Below are 20058 nucleotides of genomic sequence, written 5' to 3'. Positions count from 1 at the left end.
TGGGTGCAGCACCCCGCCCCTCCCCGTGCTTCCACTCCAAAAACACTTCTTCCAGCGGGACGCCCCCGAGGAGGGGATAGGGGCGGGAGGCAGCGGGGCGGCCCGACCCCCTCTCCCGCCGTGCCCCGGGCTTTCCGGGCCGGCCCCGAGGGCGGGGAAGGGGCGGCTCAGCGCCGGGCGATGGCGGCCCGCGGGCGGGAGCAGCTGGAGCTGGGGCGGCTCGGGGAGGCGGCGCGGGCCGGCTGCTGCCCGCCGTCCCCTCCGCTGTCCGCCTGGAGCCGCGACAACCCGGGCTTCGAGCCCGAGGAGGAGGAGGAGGGAGCGGTGGCGGCGGCGGGGCCGGCGCTGGAGATGGATGCGGAGTGGGGCGGCCCCGCGGCCGCTCCGTCCTCGGTGGGAAGCGGACGGCGGCAGCGGCGGATCCCGGCGGAGGTGCGGGGCCGCCCCCCGGGGCCGCCCGAGGGCTCCGCGCCGCTTCGCAGCGCCTGGGCCAAGCGGCTGGCACGGCGGCTGCGAGGTGAGATGGGCTTTCCTCAAGTCACTGCCTGTCGTGGCGTGGGCAGAAGTGCCAGAACGCACTTGGTTTTAAGCAGGGGTTTTGAGTTGGGCTGCCTCCTGTGCTTTCTGCCTTTGCTTCTTTTTCGTGTGCGTTCAGGAGTTATTTGCTGTAACGATTTCTCTGTCCCAGACTGCAGTCCATCAATCCCTCCGGATCGTTGCGGTGGTTTACCTGGTTAGTGTCAGCTTGCAGAGATCCTGGCTTGGAGGATATTTGTAGCAGAAAGTGTTGCAATAAATAAGTCACTTTATAACAAGACAGCAGAACACCCAGGAGAAAATAACAGCGATAGTTAGGTGCTGTGTATCAAGAGCATCTGGGGCTGGAAGAAGCACTTGGAGAGCTGGTGTGTATCTGTCACTTGAAGGTTTGATTTCTGCTTTCAGGCTGAAAGATGAGGACCACCTCTGGCACAGTAGCATCCTGCATAGTTTCAGCTGATGTGGATGAAAGCCCATTAAACAAATGTGTGCTATGTTGAAAGTGGTTTAAAGTTGCTTGTTCTGGGATTGTTCAGTCTGAGAAGAGGAGGCTCAGGGGAGACCTTATGGCACTTTACAACTGCCTGAAAGGAGGCTGTGGTCAGGTGAGGGTCGGCCTCTTCTCCCAGGTACCAGTGATAGGATGAGAGGTGATGGCCTCAAGTCGCACCAGGGGAGGTTCAGGTTGGATATTGGGAACAATTTCTTCTCAGAAAGAGTGATGTGGCACTGGCACAGGCTGCCCAGGGAGGTGGTGGAGTCACTGTCCCTGGGAGTCAAGAAAAGGGCTGATGTGACACTGAGGGACGTGGCCTAGAGTGGTCACAGGCATGGTCTGATGATTGGACTAGAAGATCTTAGTGATCTTTCCAACCTTAATGATTTTATGATTCTATGATTTTTCTTGCAATGTGAGAAAGCAAAGGATTAGTCCTTTGGATATCATAGATGGCGGTGGTGGTAGCATGGATAGATTGCTGCTCAGCAGCTGAGAGATATTCAATGACATCTTGTGTTTTTCTTGCTGTTAGGTGTGAAGTAAATCGCGTTGTAATAGGATTTTGGTAACTGTAGTGATAAGGGAGACTGTAGCAGGAGCTAGCAAGTGAATAGAAACTTGACTGCAAACGATTATCTGTCTTTTATTTTCCAATCTTTGGAGATTCTCTTTGAATTCTGGTGTAGGTGTCCATGAAGTGGCCTTAATCCCTCTTCTCCTGCAGCCATCCCAGCTGCCTGGGGAGAAGAGGACATGGCTACTCACCTCTGTTAATGGGAAAGTCATTGTAAGTGTCAATGGATGAGATTATGATCCTCTTTCCAGAGACAGGTTGGAAAGCCAATCTTCCAATCAGAGCTGTACTCCATCTCCCGGGGTTACTCTGTCATCACGTGCGTCAGTGTACATGGATGTTGTCTTGAAAGATTTTCCTGGTTATTGTTAAGTGGAAATATTAAATGTCATTTGCAGTCATTCATTCATTGTGATAAAAATCATCCGATTTGTACTGAGTTGAATTAGTGCCTGCTCTGATAGTACCATAGGAAGGAGTGTGAACTTCTTTTTGAATGTGATGTGCTTTTCTTGCCCTTGTTCTTTCGGGAGGATCAGTCTTTCCCTAGGGCTATATTCCTCACTCTCCACTAGCACCTGAACTTCTCTGTAGGCAGATCAGCTAGCAGTGCCCACTCGGGCTTGTTTTTGGCACTGTGTGTGGTGAGGGACAGCTGTGATTGCCCAACTACTGAATTCTTTCAGAACTTTTTCATAAAAATAAACTACTGCATTCTATACCTTATCAATTGGATTTATTCAATATAAAGGTATATGTATATATATGTGTGTGTACATTCCTTTCCCGTTCTTTTCTTTATTTCTTTCTTCCTCTGTTCCTTCTCCTTCATGTCTCCTTCCCATCATTTTCTTTTCTTCATTACTTTCTATTCATTATTCCATCTCTTTCCCAGCTCCTCCATCCCTTCTTCTCTTCTTCCAATTTCCTTTCTTTCTCAGTTCCTTACTCCTCCCTTCTCATTCTTTTCTTCATTCCTTCTCACCATTTCAATTCCTTCTCCATCACTTCTCTTTCACATTTTTCTTTTCTTCATTTCTATTTGTTATTCCGACTCCTCCATCTCTTCTACTTCCCTTCTCCATTCTTTCTTTGTTCCTTCTCCATCCTTTCTTCATTCTTTCTCTTCTTCTTCCTATTTGTATTCCTTATGCTTCACTTCTCCTTCCCATCTCCAGTCCTTCATCTTCCCTTTTCTGTTCCTTCACCTTTGCCTCTCCATCCCTTCTCATTCTCTTCTTCATCCCTTCTACTTTGCTTCTCCTTCCATGTTTTTCTTTTCTATTTCTGTTCCTCATTCCATTTCCTTCCCCACTCATCCATCCCTTCTTCTTCCTGTTACCATTCCTTTTCCTTCCCTTCTTCATTTCACCTTCCTACCTTTTTCTTTTCTTCATTTCTATTCATCATTCTACCTTCTCCATCTCTTCTCCCTTACCTGTTCTCCTTGTAGATTGCATGCTTATATTACATATATATGTAATATATATATACACAGATACAATTCGTATACATGTAAAGTCAAAAAGTTGAGGAATAGCAAGTTTATATAAGAAATGAAGTGAAAATCCTTAATCAAGGCTAGAAGGAATGTTTTTGGTGCTGACAGATGTCAGCTTGAATCCAGCACTGTTTACAACCACTATGCATTTAGATGCACCTAAACCAGAATTCAAGTAAGGCAAAAAAGAGAATACTGTACACGTCCTCTAAAAACGTGCCAACTAGTAAGTGCTTCAAGGTGGCTGCCAGGCAGATCTAGAGGTCATTTAATGGAAAGATCATTGTGTGATCTCTGCTGTTGGATTTTTGTTGTTGTTTTTTTTTTCCCGTATGCAACTTTCTGTTCACTGCTGACTTGTAGCTATTTTCTACCAAGACAGAAACGAAGCTTGCAAGCTTTCTGTTCACTGCATTTCTTGTTGGTGAGTAATGTGCTGACGGCCGGGACTCAGCACGCTTGCCAGCTTGCTCGCTGGCTGTTCCAGCCTGTTCTTCCTCTCTTCTGTAATGTTTTCCTGCATTTATTATGAGGGTTGCTAGTACAACGTACTGCTATACTGAAGGCTGAATTTGTTGAGTTCTGTATTAATGGTGACTCTTGAGTGTTCTTGGTTTGGTGTTTCTGTCTAGCAGAATGACCTCATGGTGAGGATTTGGCACTTTGTTTAGAAGATCTTCAGTCCTTATCTGTATGTTTTCGGACTTAGCCTTAAAGAACAGCTTTGAAAATGTTCTTGTGGGGGCTGATGTTAGCAAAGGATATGATTAACCAGCCCAGGGATATGACCAGAGGACAGCATGAAGGTTGTTGGTGCATGACTTGTGTTGTCCGCTCCTTGTTGCTGTTCCTTTGGCTTCAAATTACTGTGGTGTGTTTGATGGATCTTTTTTTTTTTCCTAGGAATGCTGGGTTTACTTTGTTTCCATCCTTTGGGAATGTGAAGGGTGCTTTAAAAGACTGGCAATTTAAAATACCTGAAAGGGAACAGGGTGGAAATTTGGCAATAGAGAACTACTATTTTCAGAAGCCTTTTTTTCCTGCCATAAGCTTAGATAAATGACCTTGCTGTGTTTAGGCTTCAATAATGAGAAGCTTCCCAACAGCAGCAGTTCTCGGCTGAATGTCGGCAGCCGTTCCCAGCTTTGTTCTGGTTTCTATTAGGCACTGGGAATAAGGATGGAAGTTACTGACTGCTTTCCATTCTCACACAACTATTTCTGATAGCAACTCCATTTAAAAGATCCTTTTGCTTTCCTGTTACCCTTTTGGCAGGATGGACCACTGTTCAATAAGTTCTCTTAGGCTGCATTTTTGGGAACGCAGGTATAATGCTGCGAAGCAAAAGGTGTTTGACTGACCTACCCTTCCTTCGGTTGATTAATTACAATTACTAAAAAAGTTTTGATACAGAATGTGCATTTTCACTGATCTGATAATATTTTCAGACATGACATTAGTGAATCTTTCACTCATTAGTCAAGGTATGCCATTGGGTATGCCATTGGCTATATCATCGGGTATCCAGTATCAGACACCTGTGTATATAGGTATGTATGGTTTTCTTGCCAGGTCTGTGGGGCACAAGGCTGATGGAGGAAAGCAACACCAGCAGAGAGCGGTACCTGCGAAGTGTTTTGCGGGAGCTGATTACGTACGTGATCTTCCTCGTGGTGCTGTGTGTCTGTAAGTACCACTCAGCCTTAATGCATGCAGTTCTGCACCACTTTCTTGTAAATCCAGAGTGTTTCAGGGAAGTGGTAGAGTAATGAACAGGCCGTTGTAAGGGCAAATATTTTGAGTTATTTCTTTCTCTTGATTTTGTAGCTGGATCTTTGCTTGAGATTGCAAAAACTGAAAACTTTTGTGCCTTAGCAGTTTTTGAATTAGTAGTCAAAACTATTAACATGTTCATATATTTGCATAACAATCAGGAAGACAGTGTCAAGTACAACATATTGTGACATTTTATTTGGTCACTAGGGAGACTAGCAACAAAATCTGCATGTGTTAGATTTGTGTATCTTTGGAAAGTTGATCGGTTTCAAGGCCCCAGTCTTTAGCATGGGCAGTTCTGTTCTAAATACCTCCAGTGCCAATGACTACTGAGTTGTCTTTGTGATCAGCTGTAACAGGACAAGGTGCCGTTTTTATTTTTAAAGAAAACCTTGCATTGAAAAAAAACCCAAACCACAAACTGTGTTAGTAGTCTGAGAGCAAATGCTTTGCTTGTCCGGAGCAGAATTCCTACAAGAAGAACAAATCAAAAAAACCCAAACCACAAACATTATTCAGTTGACACAGCCCAACTGTTTTGGTGATGTACTGCACAAATGATTATATACTAACTGTCATGTTTATTTCCTGCCTGAGACTTTTGGTGCAGGTTTATGGGCAAGGGAGTGCTGGAATGCTTGAGGCTCTACCACTGGGAGAGGTGTAGCAGTCAGGGACTTGAACATGATTCTATGAAAACAAATTTGTCTTCAGTGGGAAAAGTTTGCTTACAGGCTGCTCACAATTTGTTTTGCGATAGGAAATATTTTTGGCAACAGAATGGAGAAGAAATGCACTACATCAAATGGGTACAGATGCTGCTAACTTTTCAGCTATGGTTAAAGTGTGATCCCTTTTAGTTTTACGCTTAAGCAATAACTGTGAGGCAGACAGGTCTGTGGTGTATTTTAGGAGGATGTTTTCCACTGCTGGCTAAGTGCTGTTAGCATTCCTTGTACTGTTGTATTTTTGAGAGAACGTATGTAGAGAGAATCCAGGTGTTGTGCAATCAAGTCACTCGTGCAACGTGCTACAGAGGAGTTTATTAAAAATAGTTCTCTGATTGCTCAGGAAAACACATTTTCTTCCCTGTAATAAAATACTTCTGAAAGTTTGTCAGTACTGTTGAGAATTGTTTGCTGTAGACCTGATCTTCCAAGCTTCTCTCAGTTTTAACCCTGAATTGTTAAGTATTTATAGGCAGTAGAGGCATCGGTGCCAGAGACTGCCCTTCCAGGCCAGCTTGGCTTTGCACATCATTTTATAATTTATGCTCTGTGGTTCTCAGCCACATGCTTGGCCCAGAATGAGGAACAGAAGCAGCATGCAGTCATTACTTTCTGTGCAGTGATTCTCTTAGAATGTTGCACATCTGGTGTTGTCTAACCACTGACAGCTTGTGTCCCATGTTGAGCATCCTTTTCTGCCTGGACAGGACGTGGATCTTCCAGTGTCTGGGGTCATCCCAGCTCTCAGGACGCCTAAAATGGCATTGGCTGCCTCTCTTCATGCTGCTGAGTCCAGTCTTTGTGGTTCTTGAGGTTGTTTTTTGTAGAAGCATTAATACTGTAATCACAAACTACTGGCTACTTGATATGGATTTCATTCTGATCTTAGTCTTTTTAGTGCAGAATCTATACAAGTACAACCTGATCTATTCAAAACTACTCCATCTTTTTCTTCTCACCCCTTGCCAAACCACGTGCAGTGACATATGGGACAGTGAGTTCCAGCATGTATTATTACACAAGGGTTATGTCGCAGCTCTTCCTGGAAACACCTGTATCCAAAATGGAGAAAACGGACTTCAAAACATTGTCCACAATGGACGACTTCTGGAAGGTAGTATTAAAAGCAAGTTGTTACCTTGCTGTTGAATTGACATATGAAAACAGTGCTGGCAAAATGCAAACTAAAATTCTGTCTTCCTTCACAGTTCACAGAAGGCCCTCTGCTGGATGGTCTCTATTGGGATATGTGGTACAACAATAAAACCATAGCAGAAAACAAAAGCTTCATTTATTATGAGAACCTGCTTTTAGGGGTGCCCCGCATTCGGCAGCTGAAAGTGAGGAATGGTTCATGCTCGATTCCTGAAGATTTAAAAGATGAAATCAAAGACTGCTATGATGTCTATTCTGTGGCCAATGAAGATACTGCTCCTTTTGGGCTTCGAAATGGAACAGCGTATGTAGTACTTTTGTAGACAACTAAATATGTTTTTTCTGACCCAGATTATGCTGAGTGGTACAGAAAGACACTTCACGGGGTAACTCCAGAATTGCTGTACGTTCTGTCTGTAAAGCCAGCTAAATCCAGAGAGCTGGGTGAGTGTTGGGTATTGCTGGGTCAACTTTTCTGGCTGAAACATGGGAGGAGTTCTATCTCTCTTGGAAGACAGTGTGTGGGTTACACTGGAAAGGATTTTGGAGGTGAAGCACAGCTACATCAATACCATTTTTTTCTTAGCTTCCCCAAGGGAAGAGAAATTCTGTATAAGCAGAACAATGCATTCAGTTTTCTCAATTAATATATTTGTCACCTGCCTTCCTATCCACATTCTGCTGTGTTGGTGAAACAAACATTGTAAGTTCTTTTCCCAGGGTACAGACATGAAAACTTCCTGCAAGTAACCCTTAAAACCCTTCGACAGTTGGACTGGATGGTCTTAGTGGTCTTTTCCAACCTTAATGATTCTGTTTCTAAATAAAACTGCACTAAGGATCATAGAATCATAGAATATCTGGAGCTGGAAGGGAACCACAAGGATCATGGAGTCCAAATCCTGGCTCCACACAGGACCACCCAACCCACATGTGTGGGTTTTTTGGCCAGGTCTTGTTTGTTTTGTTAATTTTAAGTAGAAAGTGGAAGGACTAACACATGCTGTCTCACTCCTTCTGAACCAGTTGGACATACACCAATGAGAAGGACCTGAACGGGAGTAGCCACTGGGGCTTGCTGGCCACGTACAGTGGGGCTGGTTATTACCAAGACCTCTCAAGGACAAGGGAAGTGACAGCTGTGCAGATTGCCAGCCTTAAGAAGAACCTGTGGTTGGACAGAGGGACAAGAGCAGCTTTCATTGATTTCTCTGTCTACAATGCAAACATCAACCTATTCTGCGTTGTGAGGTATGAACAGGAGCACTGACAGTGTTCAGATTGCAAAGCATGAAACAGATAGAGATGCAAGCAGGTCTTTCCATGTTTTTGTAGATAACGTTTAAATGAAATAATTTTCTTTGCCTTTTTAAATTCCAGGTTGTTAGTGGAATTTCCAGCGACTGGAGGCCTTCTTACATCCTGGCAGTTTCAGCCAGTGAAACTGATTCACTACATCTCCACTTTGGATTTCTTCCTGGCAGCCTGTGAAATGGTGTTTTGTCTTTTTGTTCTGTATTATATGGTGGAAGAGATCTTAGAAATTCACATTCACAGACTGCACTACTTCAGAAGTCTCTGGAACTGTCTGGATATCCTTATCATCATGGTAGGTAATCTTTATTTTAAGTCCAACATTGCTTTCTGAAAAGCACTCTGTCGGAAACATTAATGAATCTGTGTTCACCAATAATCTCAGTGTAGCTGAAAATCTGAGCTTTGAATTTAAAGCTATATGATCCAGACTTACATTGAGTTGTTCTTACTAAAGGTATCCAAAGCCAGAAAAGCTGAAGTGGATCCTGTCCCACTCCCATTCTGTACCTTCAGTCTTGGACAAATCTAAGGTTCAAGTCCTTTTTTTCTTTTTTTTTTCTTTCTTTTTTTTTTTTTTCCCTGTTTCTTCCACTTTCTTCCTTATGACATCTTCATTTTTCTGAGCCCACCAGGTTTCACCATGGTTTCATTCTTTAGCTGGGGCAAGGAAGAGACTTCCAAATCTTCTTACTCCTGGGATATTTGTCTCATCCTAGGGCTGTCATAGTTTTGTTGTGAAATGCATTTCCTGATCTACCCCAAAATTCTAATTTGAATCTTGTCTAACACAAGCTATTTTAAAACCCTAATCACCTTCCATGTGCTCGTTTGTTTCTTTTGTACTCAGCTCTCTGTGGCAGCGATAGGAATTAGCATCTACAGGACATCAACTGTTGATATGCTCCTGAAGAAGCTGCTAGAAGATCAGAACACATTCCCCAATTTTGAACCCTTGGCATATTGGCAAATACAATTCAACAACATTGCTGCAGTCACTGTGTTTTTTGTCTGGATAAAGGTAACACCAAGACACATACCCATATTCTAAAATCAGAATGTACATGTTCAGTGTTCTGAAAGTTTCCTGATATCTTTGAGTTTAGTGATGCTTATCCTAACGTTAGTCGTGAGAGAAAGTGAGAGCACAAAGGTAACTTCATGCAGACTGAAAACAAGGTTATCATTCTCTCTGCTTTAGTACTTGTTTAAGTCTAGAAGATGCATTCAGCTCTTTGTCACAGCAGGTATGTGAAGCAATGTTTTCATTATTCCTGTACTGAGAAATTGGTACTTCTTACTGGATTCTGCTTTCTCCTAGAAGCTCTTGGAAGCAGCTTGATACTACTGCTACGAAGCCAGGGTTTCAAATAGGAGTGAAAGTTTAAGCTGGTTTTCTCAGTTTTTTTTCTTCAAATTTCAAGCCTTAGTGTTTTTTTGGAAGTGATGTATTTCTAACTGAAAATCACCTGACTTTGTCCCCATCCAATTCACTGGGGCATCTCATGTAAAGAGCTGGACAGCAGTTGGGATTAGAAATTGTCTTCTTTGTCTTCACAGGTTTTTTTGGTGTTTTTTTTTTCTTTTAACAGCTCTTCAAATTTGTTAACTTCAACAGAACGATGAGTCAGTTGTCCACAACCATGTCTCGCTGTGTCAAAGATGTCGTTGGCTTTGCAATTATGTTTTTTATTATTTTCTTTGCATATGCTCAGTTGGCCTATCTTGTCTTTGGTGCTCAGATTGATGACTTCAGCACTTTCCAGGACTGCATGTAAGTTAAAAAATAAAAATAATTTCTTGGTGCACTGGTGAATGGATTTGTTTGCCTCCCCAGAGGTCAAACCAATCCTGTAACATCTGCCTGCAGAAATGAGCTATAAGCATCTCACTGTTGGTAGCTCAGTAATGATAGCTGCTTTTTAGTGATGTAAATTTTTTTATATTTTGTTGGAAAAACTATCTTTATATCTGACACCGTGTGCTTAATGATGTTCTGTTCCTGATATTCTGGTTAGTTGGTTGGCTCCCAAATGAAGTCTATCATCTTTAACAGCCAGCTGGTCTGACTGAGGTGGTTACAAGGTTGTTTTTCTCCCTAGTTGTGACCAAAAGGCAGAAGTAGCCACACTAGTTACCCATCTGACTGCAGGTTTTATTAGTCTTAGAGGTGGGTTTGAGAAGCTGACTATTGCAATGTGTGAGTGAGTATTACAACAGTTAAGACCTCTCTGCTGCCCTTAATTCCAACTGTTACGGTTAAATAGATCAAGAACTCCTGCACAGCTCCAGCAGTGTTTTTCTCAACCCCTGGATGTGTTTTGTTTTTTAAGATTTACTCAGTTCCGCATCATTTTGGGAGACTTCAACTTCACAGAGGTTGAAGAAGCTAATCGCATTTTGGGACCAATTTATTTCACTACATTTGTGTTCTTTATGTTCTTCATCCTTTTGGTATGTACGCCTTTGTTTTCGTGGGGTGGGTAGGTGGCATGTTGATTTTAGGTACATCGCCATTTTTGCATCTCTTGCTCTTGGATTCCTATGGTTACTTAGGGTGAATGTATCAGGCCTGACCTTTACATGGTCTGCCACTGCGCTCTTTAATTTTTACTTCCTTTAAAATAGATTTGCACTGTATATTTGTTGTCAGTCTCTAATAGTGCTCCACATTGTTGTTTTGTTTTTTTGTTGGTGTTTTTTTATTATTAAGAATTTTCATTTCTAAAACCTCCCTCTTAGGAACCTAGGACACCAAATAAAATAGTTTTGATATAAACTAGTTCATATAAAATAGTCGCTGACATAAGTTAAGAGCCCCAGCACCTTCTCCCTGAATGTAGTCCTCAGGTAGTTTGGAAGTTGCATTATGACATGATAATCTATTTTCTGTTGATTCCACTTGAAACTGTTATGTGTGCAGGACATCCTTGGATATTATTCCCAAAATGGTGTGTCTTTTGGTAATTTGATAAGATAGCAACCATTAAAGCAGAATTTTGCGTAGGTCGCTCTAAAATTAATGCCTACTATTTATTTGCATGGAAACTGCAGCAGATAAAAAGAGCAGAATTAACACTGTTTATAGAGCAATATCTCAGCCACAAAACACTTTTCAACATATTCACCGTTAGCTATGCATTTTTGCCAGCAGTGAACAAGAGTCTGCGTGCCGTGCTTGTGAAAATCTGCACCAGCAGATGTGACCTGCTGCTGCCACTGCTGAAACACACCACCCACAGCCTCTCTGTGCTCTCATCCACTGTTTGGTCACCATCAACATTTAACAAGCAGAATATTGGTGGGAAAGTTCAGCCTCTACTGCCCTACCACCAGCATCCACATCCGATGTCATGGGTCAACAAAATAAAATAGGAGACATTGCTTTCGGAACTGTCCTTGTACTGATCTTAGCATTGTGTAGCAGTCATCTTTTCTTTCATCATAACATTCAGATTTATATAATGTCTCTTGTACTTAATGAAGTTGTTTGGTTTTTTTTGCTCTTTGGGATGAGAAGAAGCAGTAGTCAACAGTAGGTCATGGAATTGGTGGAACTTGGACTTGTAGAGTTATTTTAAGTGGACTTTTAATTTCTCTCATGAACAGAACATGTTTTTGGCCATTATCAATGATACATACTCTGAAGTCAAATCGGATATGGCACAACAGAAGGCAGAAATGGAACTGTCTGACCTTATCAGAAAGGTAAAAGTAACGTTTTGTTGGTTTGACATCTAATTTCTCACTATTTCATAAGGCGCTATAGAAACTGTATCTAGGAAGGCTGTCATCAGCTGGGGAAAATACACATCTCTTAGTTAAATATAGGAGTGTGAATTGAGTGCAAATCACTCAAATTAAAACTTTGCATTACAAAGTATTGTAGTAATCTGAGACTTTGCGCCACAGGATTAGCCTAGTGAATATGACATAGGATATGTCTGTCTAGGTATATACAGAAATACTAAATTGGTGAAGCTAATCCACCATTCAGCTTCTGTACAGAATTTTGAGTTATCTTGTGCCAGGCAATGAGATGAGTCAAGCCTCCAACACAGAGTTAAGAGCTTGACCTGTATTTCAGTTTAAGAAAAGCACATGCACTTACATGCTCTCTGGTGTGAGTACAGTGCTGTACCATGGTCAGAAATGTCTAAACACATACTGGGCATGGACCAATAATTCAGAGTTTTAAACTTTGGAACTGTAATAAAAAAAAAGCCTATTAACATTGTGTTAATATTGCACACCAAGTGAAATGTGAAATTTCTTTTTTTTTTTTCTTTTAGGGCTGTAACAAAGCCATGGTCAAACTTAAATTGAAGAAAACCACTGTTGATGACATTTCAGAAAGCTTGAGACAAGGTGGGGGAAAACTAAATTTTGATGAACTCCGGCAAGATCTAAAAGGGTAAGGAAGCTGTTACTTCTTGTATCTTGAATTGTATGTCCAGACAGTAGCTACTGAGTCTTTGACAAGTTTCTCTTGCCTTGGTGATGCCTTTGATGCAAATAAACACAATTCAGCAGAGTGCTTTTTGTTTCATTTGTATCACTGGCATGGGGATAAGAGTTTGATGTGAGTGTACTGCTTTTCTAAGACAAAGTTGTTTGTTTTAGCACCTGAAAAATGAAAAGTAAAGCATCTGTTTTTACTGCGTTCTCCAGGAAGGGCCACACCGATGCAGAGATTGAGGCAATATTTACCAAATACGATCAGGATGGGGACCAGGAACTGACAGAGCATGAACACCAGCAGATGAGAGATGACCTGGAAAAAGAGAGGGTGAGCTTGGCATTAGGAATAGCATGCCATCGGCTCCATGATGCTAATTCTTGTGTGAGGTGGAGCAGATGGAGAGCAGATGGTCCTTGGTCTGGACACCTCTGTCCCCATGTGAAGCCTTTAACTCTTTCCTATCTGTGTCTTGTGTTTTCATAAAGGAGGATCTGGACCTGGACAGGAGCTCTCTGCCACGTCCTCTGAGCAGCCGCAGCTTTCCCCGGAGCTTGGATGACTCTGAGGAAGATGAAGATGAAGACAGCGGGCACAGCTCAAGGAGGAGGGGCAGCAGCTCTAGTGGAGTGTCCTATGAAGAGTTCCAAGTGTAAGTTAATCCTCCTGGGGGAGCAAAACTACATGGGTGAGCCCTTTTTTTTCTTGTGGGACATTTATTTAAGATATGTTGTAGTTTTTCCTATAACTCCAAATATTCACTGAATAATTCAGAAAAAAAAAAAAGTTATGGTTTTTCAAGGTGCTGAAGTCAATCAATTTAGTAGCTTTCAAGTCATATCTGAATTACATGTAATTCAGAGAGGCTCATAGGAACAAGTTGAAACTGCCCCTTACTCCCCAAAAGAAAAAACTTCAAATCTGGTCATTGAAAAGACAGAAAGTGGCCATGTCACTGTCATATCAGAAGACTTGTTTTCTTAGTAGTAAAGTATTGAGGTTTTAAATTTTGTGAGAACTTGAACTCTTGTTTTTAATGAGCCAAAATGATTATTTGTTGCCCTCAGACTCATGAGGCGGGTGGATCGCATGGAGCATTCCATTGGCAGCATCGTCTCCAAGATTGATGCAGTGATTGTGAAGCTGGAAGCGATGGAGAGAGCCAAACTGAAAAGGAGAGATGTGTTGGGAAGGCTGTTGGATGGAGTGACAGAGGTCAGTGACCCCCGCTCTGTCCTGTGCCATCACTTGCTGGTCACACCCTGCATGGCTTATTTAGTGTTAGTACTTTTCTCTTCTGCTTCGCTTGGTAGGGTGCAGGGAATTATCGTAAGGTTGTGGGACTTTGCTCTGGCTGAGCAATCTTGAGTTTTGTGTTACTGTTTTGAGCTGCCCGGTTACCGTGAGTCACCGTCTCTGGAGGTGTTCAAGAACTGTGGAGATGTGACCATGAGGGGCACAGTTAGTGGACATGGTGGGGATGGGTAGGTGGTTGGACTGGATGATCTTAGAGGTCTTTTCCAACCTTAATAATACTATGATTCTATGAAGAGATGTGAAACAAGTTTTGGGTATGAGAACACATCTTATAGGAGACCTGTGTGATGCAGAGGCCAGAGTACCATTTAATGCCCTGAACAGGACAGCAGTGGTGTTCAGTAGCTGCTGAGGCAGCTGGTTCATCCTCTGGCTGTTGTGATGGGTAGAGAGTTTTCCATGAAGTACTCTGGCAGAGTACAGGGAATCCAGTATATTTTGCATTTCTGGAGATAGATTTGCATACTAAATACTGTAATGCAGACCATACTTTCACAAGTGATGGTGACAATGTGGGAGTTATGTTACTGGAAGAAAGCCATTTACTACAGAATAGTAGCTGCAATTTGATGCTAGCCTACAAAATATTGAGTGGTGTAGGGATTTCCTATTGAAAAGGATGTTTATTCCCGTAGAATAGGATTTTTAATGGGCTGCAGTTTGGGAACTACACTTCTATCTTGTATCTCTATCTGTTCAGGATGAAAGGCTGGGCCGTGACAGTGAGATCCACAGGGAGCAGATGGAGCGGCTGGTACGGGAGGAACTGGAGAGGTGGGAGTCAGATGACACGGCATCGCAGATGAGCCATCGTCTGGGAACACCACTGGGACTGAATGGGCAGCCGCGGTCGAGGAGCTCCCGGCCGTCCTCCTCACAGTCAGATGGTATTGATGGGGGTGGAGGAAATGGGGGGAATAACCTCCATGTGTAGCATAGGCTTTGCTGTTTCGTCAGCTTCAAGCCAACTACACCACTGCTTCTCAGCATCAGGTCATCATCCTGATCTGACCACTAAAGGAAAGCTCAGTGGTGGGTAAAATAAATACTCTGTTCATAAGGCATTTTCAGAACTACATAAGCACGTTTCAGGTTCAAGTCACCAAAGTGAGAATGTTGGCCTCAGAAATGAAAATGCAGAGGCAGAATGGAAACCAGATGTGACAAAATCTACCTGGACACAATTCTGTTTCCATACATCTATTACAGTTTCCATACATGAATGGTTTCATGAGGGCAGCAAGTGTTAGACAAAATGTGCTATACCTAAAGCATTCCAATGGAAGGCTGTGGGTTTTCTGCTTTCTACCAGAAAAACACAATATTTAAAAGCTTTGAAAAGCACTTCTAGAAAGAAAATGGCATCAACTATTGTCCCATTCATTTTAACAGCTGACACTTTTCAAGAGACAAAGCAGCATCTCTTTTTTAAGTAAGTAAGCGTGTATATTTTTTTCTGGAGTTATTCTTGGCATACTGACATTTTAATTAATATAAAATGTCCTTTTCTCCTTTAAAAAAAAAATACTGTGCTTCTTTAAACAGAGGAAGTGCACTTAGCTTGTAACTTGTTAATCAGGTTACTCTGTAGTAGACACTATACTCATTGTGCCTCTTTCTATTTCATCAGCATTTTAAAAGTGATATTTCAGAACTGCCTCTCCACACTTAATCAATATTTTCATTGTCAGCTCTGTCCCAGTGCCCTTTTTTTCTTGTTTTGCTGTGTTCCTAGGATAAATAGAAGGCACTTTCTGTGCCTTCCATGTCAAAGACAATTTGTTGTTGGAAGGAGAGATGCACCAGTGATGTTAAAACGTTGGTTTCCTGTAGAAAGCATTGAGGCACAGCATTCTTTGCCCAGCAACTTGTTTCAGCCTGTGGCAAGTTGGCTTAGCAGGGAGGCTGCCAGCTATGCTTTTTTTCCTGAAGATGGCACTTGTCTTTCCTTGTACTATACGTTTTTTAATGAAAATGAATTTGCATTCCTAGCTGTATATGTTAAGGTGTATTTCTGTAACGTGTCGTTACTTATAACAAACTTCATTTTGAAGTGCGCACAGTTTCCATGGGGTACCCATGTGTGTGACAACGGCCGTGCAGTGAGCACATGGCTGCGTGACAAATGTTCTGAACATTGATATTATCTCCTTTTTTAATCTTTGATTCTAGCACAATTTTTTTCACTTAGCAATAAGGTTTTGCATAGAAAAGCTATGTACAGTGTTGGGTCTCATTAGGAAGCTGTTAATTGTGCGAGCCTTCTGCATTGATCAAGAATGTATTGGTCTGTAAACTGAGCACTTTACTTCCCAATAAACTTTTGTATCATCTGCAAAGGTAACCTCTTTGTTTCCTCACTTAGTCACCATGTACAATTAGCTGAAGACCCAGTTTTTGACAGGGTTTTCCTTTGGCTAACGGGCTATTCATTCATGCCCCCACAAGCAATCAGAGTGAGACTGAGATTTGGAGAGGAGGCATTTATGATCTGCTTTAAGACCTTTTTGGTAGCTTGCAGTGACATGAATTTTGGTTTCTTTTAGAAGGCTATTGGAATAAAAACCTAGCAATGTTAGGTTATAGCGAGGAATGCGAAAATATTTCATGTAGTACTGAGAGACATGGTCGGTGAGGATGGGGTGGGATTGGACTTGGTGATCTTGGAGATCTTTTCCAGCCTTAAGGATTCTGTTATTCTGTGAAAAAAAAAATGGGACAGTAACTGCCAGCACACCTATATTTAGATGTTATACTAAGATTATTATAGAACCTATTTATTTCATTTCCATTATGATCTGAGAGCCAGTGAAAAGGCTCGATAAGGATACACAGTTTTAGTATTACTTTCTCATATAAGTGAGGTACATTCTTTTTTCAAATATACATTTAAAACCCGGTTCTTTTATTTTCCAGTTGTGATTCTAGCATCTGTGCCATTTACTCCTTATCTCACTCGATAAGTAAGTTATTACAACTTACTAATAAATAAAACTCCCCCTGATATCTAATTGTTTATGTGAACTAATTCCTGACAGTTCTGTCACTTCTTTACTTGCCATTTTCCTGCTTTGTTTTTCCTACTTTCATACCTTCCTCAGTCAGGGTCAGATTTTTCTGCTTCCTTCCAGGTGATTGGATCCTTACTCTGCAAATAGTCCAGGACATTGGATACAATCACTGTGCAGTATCCTGTGGATGACTGCATCTCAATGGTTACTAAGTAAGTGCCCAACAGTTCTATACAGTCATTTTTTACTACGAATACTTGTTAGCTGTTGCAAATTATCTCCTCCATTTCTATTAATAGAGCTAAATTGAGCTAAGGTAAAAATAAGAAGAGGAGTTGTTCTGTACAAATAGCAGTAATTGGAATTGCAATTGCTGTGTAGGTCAAAGTAATAGTGATGCATTTTTACTTTTACAGAATACTTCCCTCCAGTGAACTCCTTCATACATGTGACTGTGATGCATGGCAAAGTGCTACTGGGTGTTAGATTGGATAGTAACTTAGAGAAGAATTGGGCAGACGTTCTGTAATGCCCACATATATACTCATGCCTGGAATACAAACATAATTATGCATTAGGATCTCATTTCACTAACAAAGTATACTATACATGTAACAACAATGATTCTCATGGAACAGAGTCTTTTGAATCCTAAAATACTTTTTTTAACATTATAGTAACAAATTTTAAAATCTTATTAGAGGAACTGGTAAAACCAATTGTAACAGGTAAGCTTCAAAAATAAGTTTATTTTTCCAGTACTGCTGAATCCATTGGTACTGGATTCTCCCAGTCTGTTCAGTCTCTTGCTACATTTCAGAGCTTCTCCATGCCTCATATTCAATGTCACTCTTGCAATTTAGGAAACGTGTATTTATTTGCAGCTCCCTTACTTTTAGATGTCTGTCACAGTGCTACACTGCCATATTATGTTCTAATTCAGTTCTGATTTCCCCTGTAATCTTCTATGGAATACCCTGGAAAGAAGGAATTGCAGCTGCTTTCTCAGCCCAATACTTTGTTGGCAGAGAATCACAAAAAAGTTGGGATATTATTCATCAGGGTGGATTTAAGCTTCCTTTTTCCTGAGTTCTCTCTTCAGCAGGGTTGTGTATCCAACAGCTTACCTGAGGATAGGTCTTACTTCGCCAGTGACCAACTATATTATTAAGCACCCTAATCGAAATATTCACTGTGGCTTTTGATGTTGCTGGCCTGCAGCTTGGTAAGGGTAATGGCTGTGGTGCTGCAAAGTACCTTAGGTATGCTTTTAAATTACGTTTGCCACTTCTCCACTTCTGTGCATCAATGAGTTGCTGGCAACGGCAGGTTGGCTTAACACTGACTTCTGTGGGTTCACCTTATTTCAGGAGCTCTGTACCACCTCCTGCCAACCAGCCCTAAGTCCTCGTGTATCAGAAGTGCCACAGTCAGCCCAATCTGATCATAGCCATAGCCATCCATACAGACCTCCCAGTGTCTCCTGCCCTGTGAAAGCACTGAGTTGCCTATTTGCCTTCTCATTTTGCAACAGCATAGCCCCATGATGAGATGAAGCCTACAGTACATCATTCTGCTAAAGACGGTTTGGGTCAGGTCAGGCAATGTGTAGGCTGGACTTTATCACCTTCTGCTCCTGGAATATTTCAGCTCAGTCATCTGCATGTATGTCAGAAAAGAAGTGCATGTGATTCCCTACGTAAACAAAACAGAGACCTGTATTCTCACTGCTTGTAACTTCTTACACCTTTATTTTCTCAGCGTCCCCTAGGGAACGTATGTTTTGAGTGGGAGACATGCTGACTGCTGGACTTGATGATCTTGGAGGTCCTGTCCAACTTTAACAGTTCTCTGAGTGGGCACAGTGTTGATGCTTGGTTTAGATGACCTTAGAGGTCATTTCCAAACTCAGTGATTCTGCTGTTCCATGCTGCTGTGTGGAACGAGACTGTAAAAAGGCACTGTTCTGCCCATTGCACTGCAAGCTTTATTTGCACACACTGCAAGTTAAACAAGGAATGTGATTGCTTTATAAATGCAACATCCTGTCATTCCACAGACTTAGTTGCTAACTGCAATGAACAGTGCACTTCTATTTCTTCACTTAAAAAAAGATATACATATTTATTTTTATGTTTTTCAAGGAAAACTACCTATAGATACAATGGAAAAATACACTCAAATTTTTTTTTTTTTTATGTAAAATTTGGCTCAGTATTATCTTGCCTGTAATAAAAATATTTATGAGAGGCAGACAGACAGACAGACACACACACACACACACACACACACACACATCCATAACATCTAGTGCATGCCTAAATCCCCAAAAGATCTGTTCTTCAGTGGTACTAAAAGGAGTTGCAGCAAGGGCCTAAAGCACCTGAAGTCCTAGCTTAAAGCCTCAGATCCACCCTCTTTGACCTGATAATTTTCCAATGGAAAATACTCTTCTGCCTTCACTTGGGCTGAATGCTATACGAAATATTTAAATTGATTTTCTGTCAAAGCAAATCAATCTGTCTGACTGCTCAGCAATAAAAAAATATTTGTTAACATGGAACAAATCAATTAGCCTACGCAGTGTAATACATCAGTTCAAGGATCTCCTTGTTTCTTACAATTTTTTAATAAAAGCATTTTGTTAGTCTTCTGCCCAAAACAGACAAGTGAATGCTCTCCTACAGCACATTCAGAAGGTCATCGGATAGAGGTTCAGTGAAGAGCAATTCCCCCTCAAAAAAAAAAAAAAAAAAAAAACCTCAACAGTTGATCCTCGTCAATTACAATGGGAATCTAGCCCCAGCTCCCTGCAGTCTCTCCTCAAGGGCAAGCTGTAGCTTGGTACTGACCTCAGAAGTGGAGAATCGGATTCCCTCACTCACCAGAATTGGGGAAAATGGACAGCCCTAGTGGCAGACCTTTCCTTGTCCAGTTGGGATAGGTCATAATCAGCAGCTAAGAAGTCAGCCGGTGTCTGTAACAAAGACCTGAGCACACTTCACAAGTTTCCTGGGAGGTTTTCCATCCAGCATGTGAAATGCAGTGTGCCGTGGCTAAATATCTAAATTTAGGTTGGGAATTGAACCACTTCCTACCAGGGGCTACAGATGCATTGATGCCAGAAAACCAGCATGAATCCCAGGAAGATGCCATGCCCTCATAGCCGGGAGCAAGAGAGTTT

General features: G+C 41.8%; 1 protein-coding gene across 5 annotated transcripts; it reads left to right on the top strand.

Annotated features, from left to right (window-relative positions):
• Window positions 160-19634, top strand: PKD2 (polycystin 2, transient receptor potential cation channel). Of its 5 annotated transcripts, XM_021393682.1 has the most exons (19): window positions 387-517; window positions 4687-4800; window positions 6599-6732; window positions 6827-7077; window positions 7800-8024; window positions 8154-8382; window positions 8938-9108; window positions 9680-9861; window positions 10421-10541; window positions 11697-11795; window positions 12380-12501; window positions 12759-12876; window positions 13035-13198; window positions 13614-13761; window positions 14564-14750; window positions 15256-15295; window positions 16780-16826; window positions 16995-17086; window positions 17291-19634. In XM_021393682.1, the coding sequence occupies exons 2-18, from the start codon at window positions 4707-4709 to the stop codon at window positions 17063-17065; spliced, it is 2403 nt and encodes an 800-aa protein (XP_021249357.1). In that variant the 5' UTR covers window positions 387-517; window positions 4687-4706; the 3' UTR covers window positions 17066-17086; window positions 17291-19634. The 5 variants fall into 5 exon arrangements, 4 of the variants coding, with proteins under 4 accessions (XP_021249356.1, XP_021249357.1, XP_021249358.1 ...); XR_002437771.1 differs by lacking the exon at window positions 16780-16826; XM_021393683.1 differs by lacking the exons at window positions 15256-15295; window positions 16780-16826.

This window comes from Numida meleagris, chromosome 4 (assembly GCF_002078875.1).
Source record: "Numida meleagris isolate 19003 breed g44 Domestic line chromosome 4, NumMel1.0, whole genome shotgun sequence".
Lineage (NCBI taxonomy): Eukaryota > Metazoa > Chordata > Aves > Galliformes > Numididae > Numida > Numida meleagris.
Note: the sequence above shows the minus strand (reverse complement) of the source record. Positions and strands in the feature narration are given on the sequence as shown.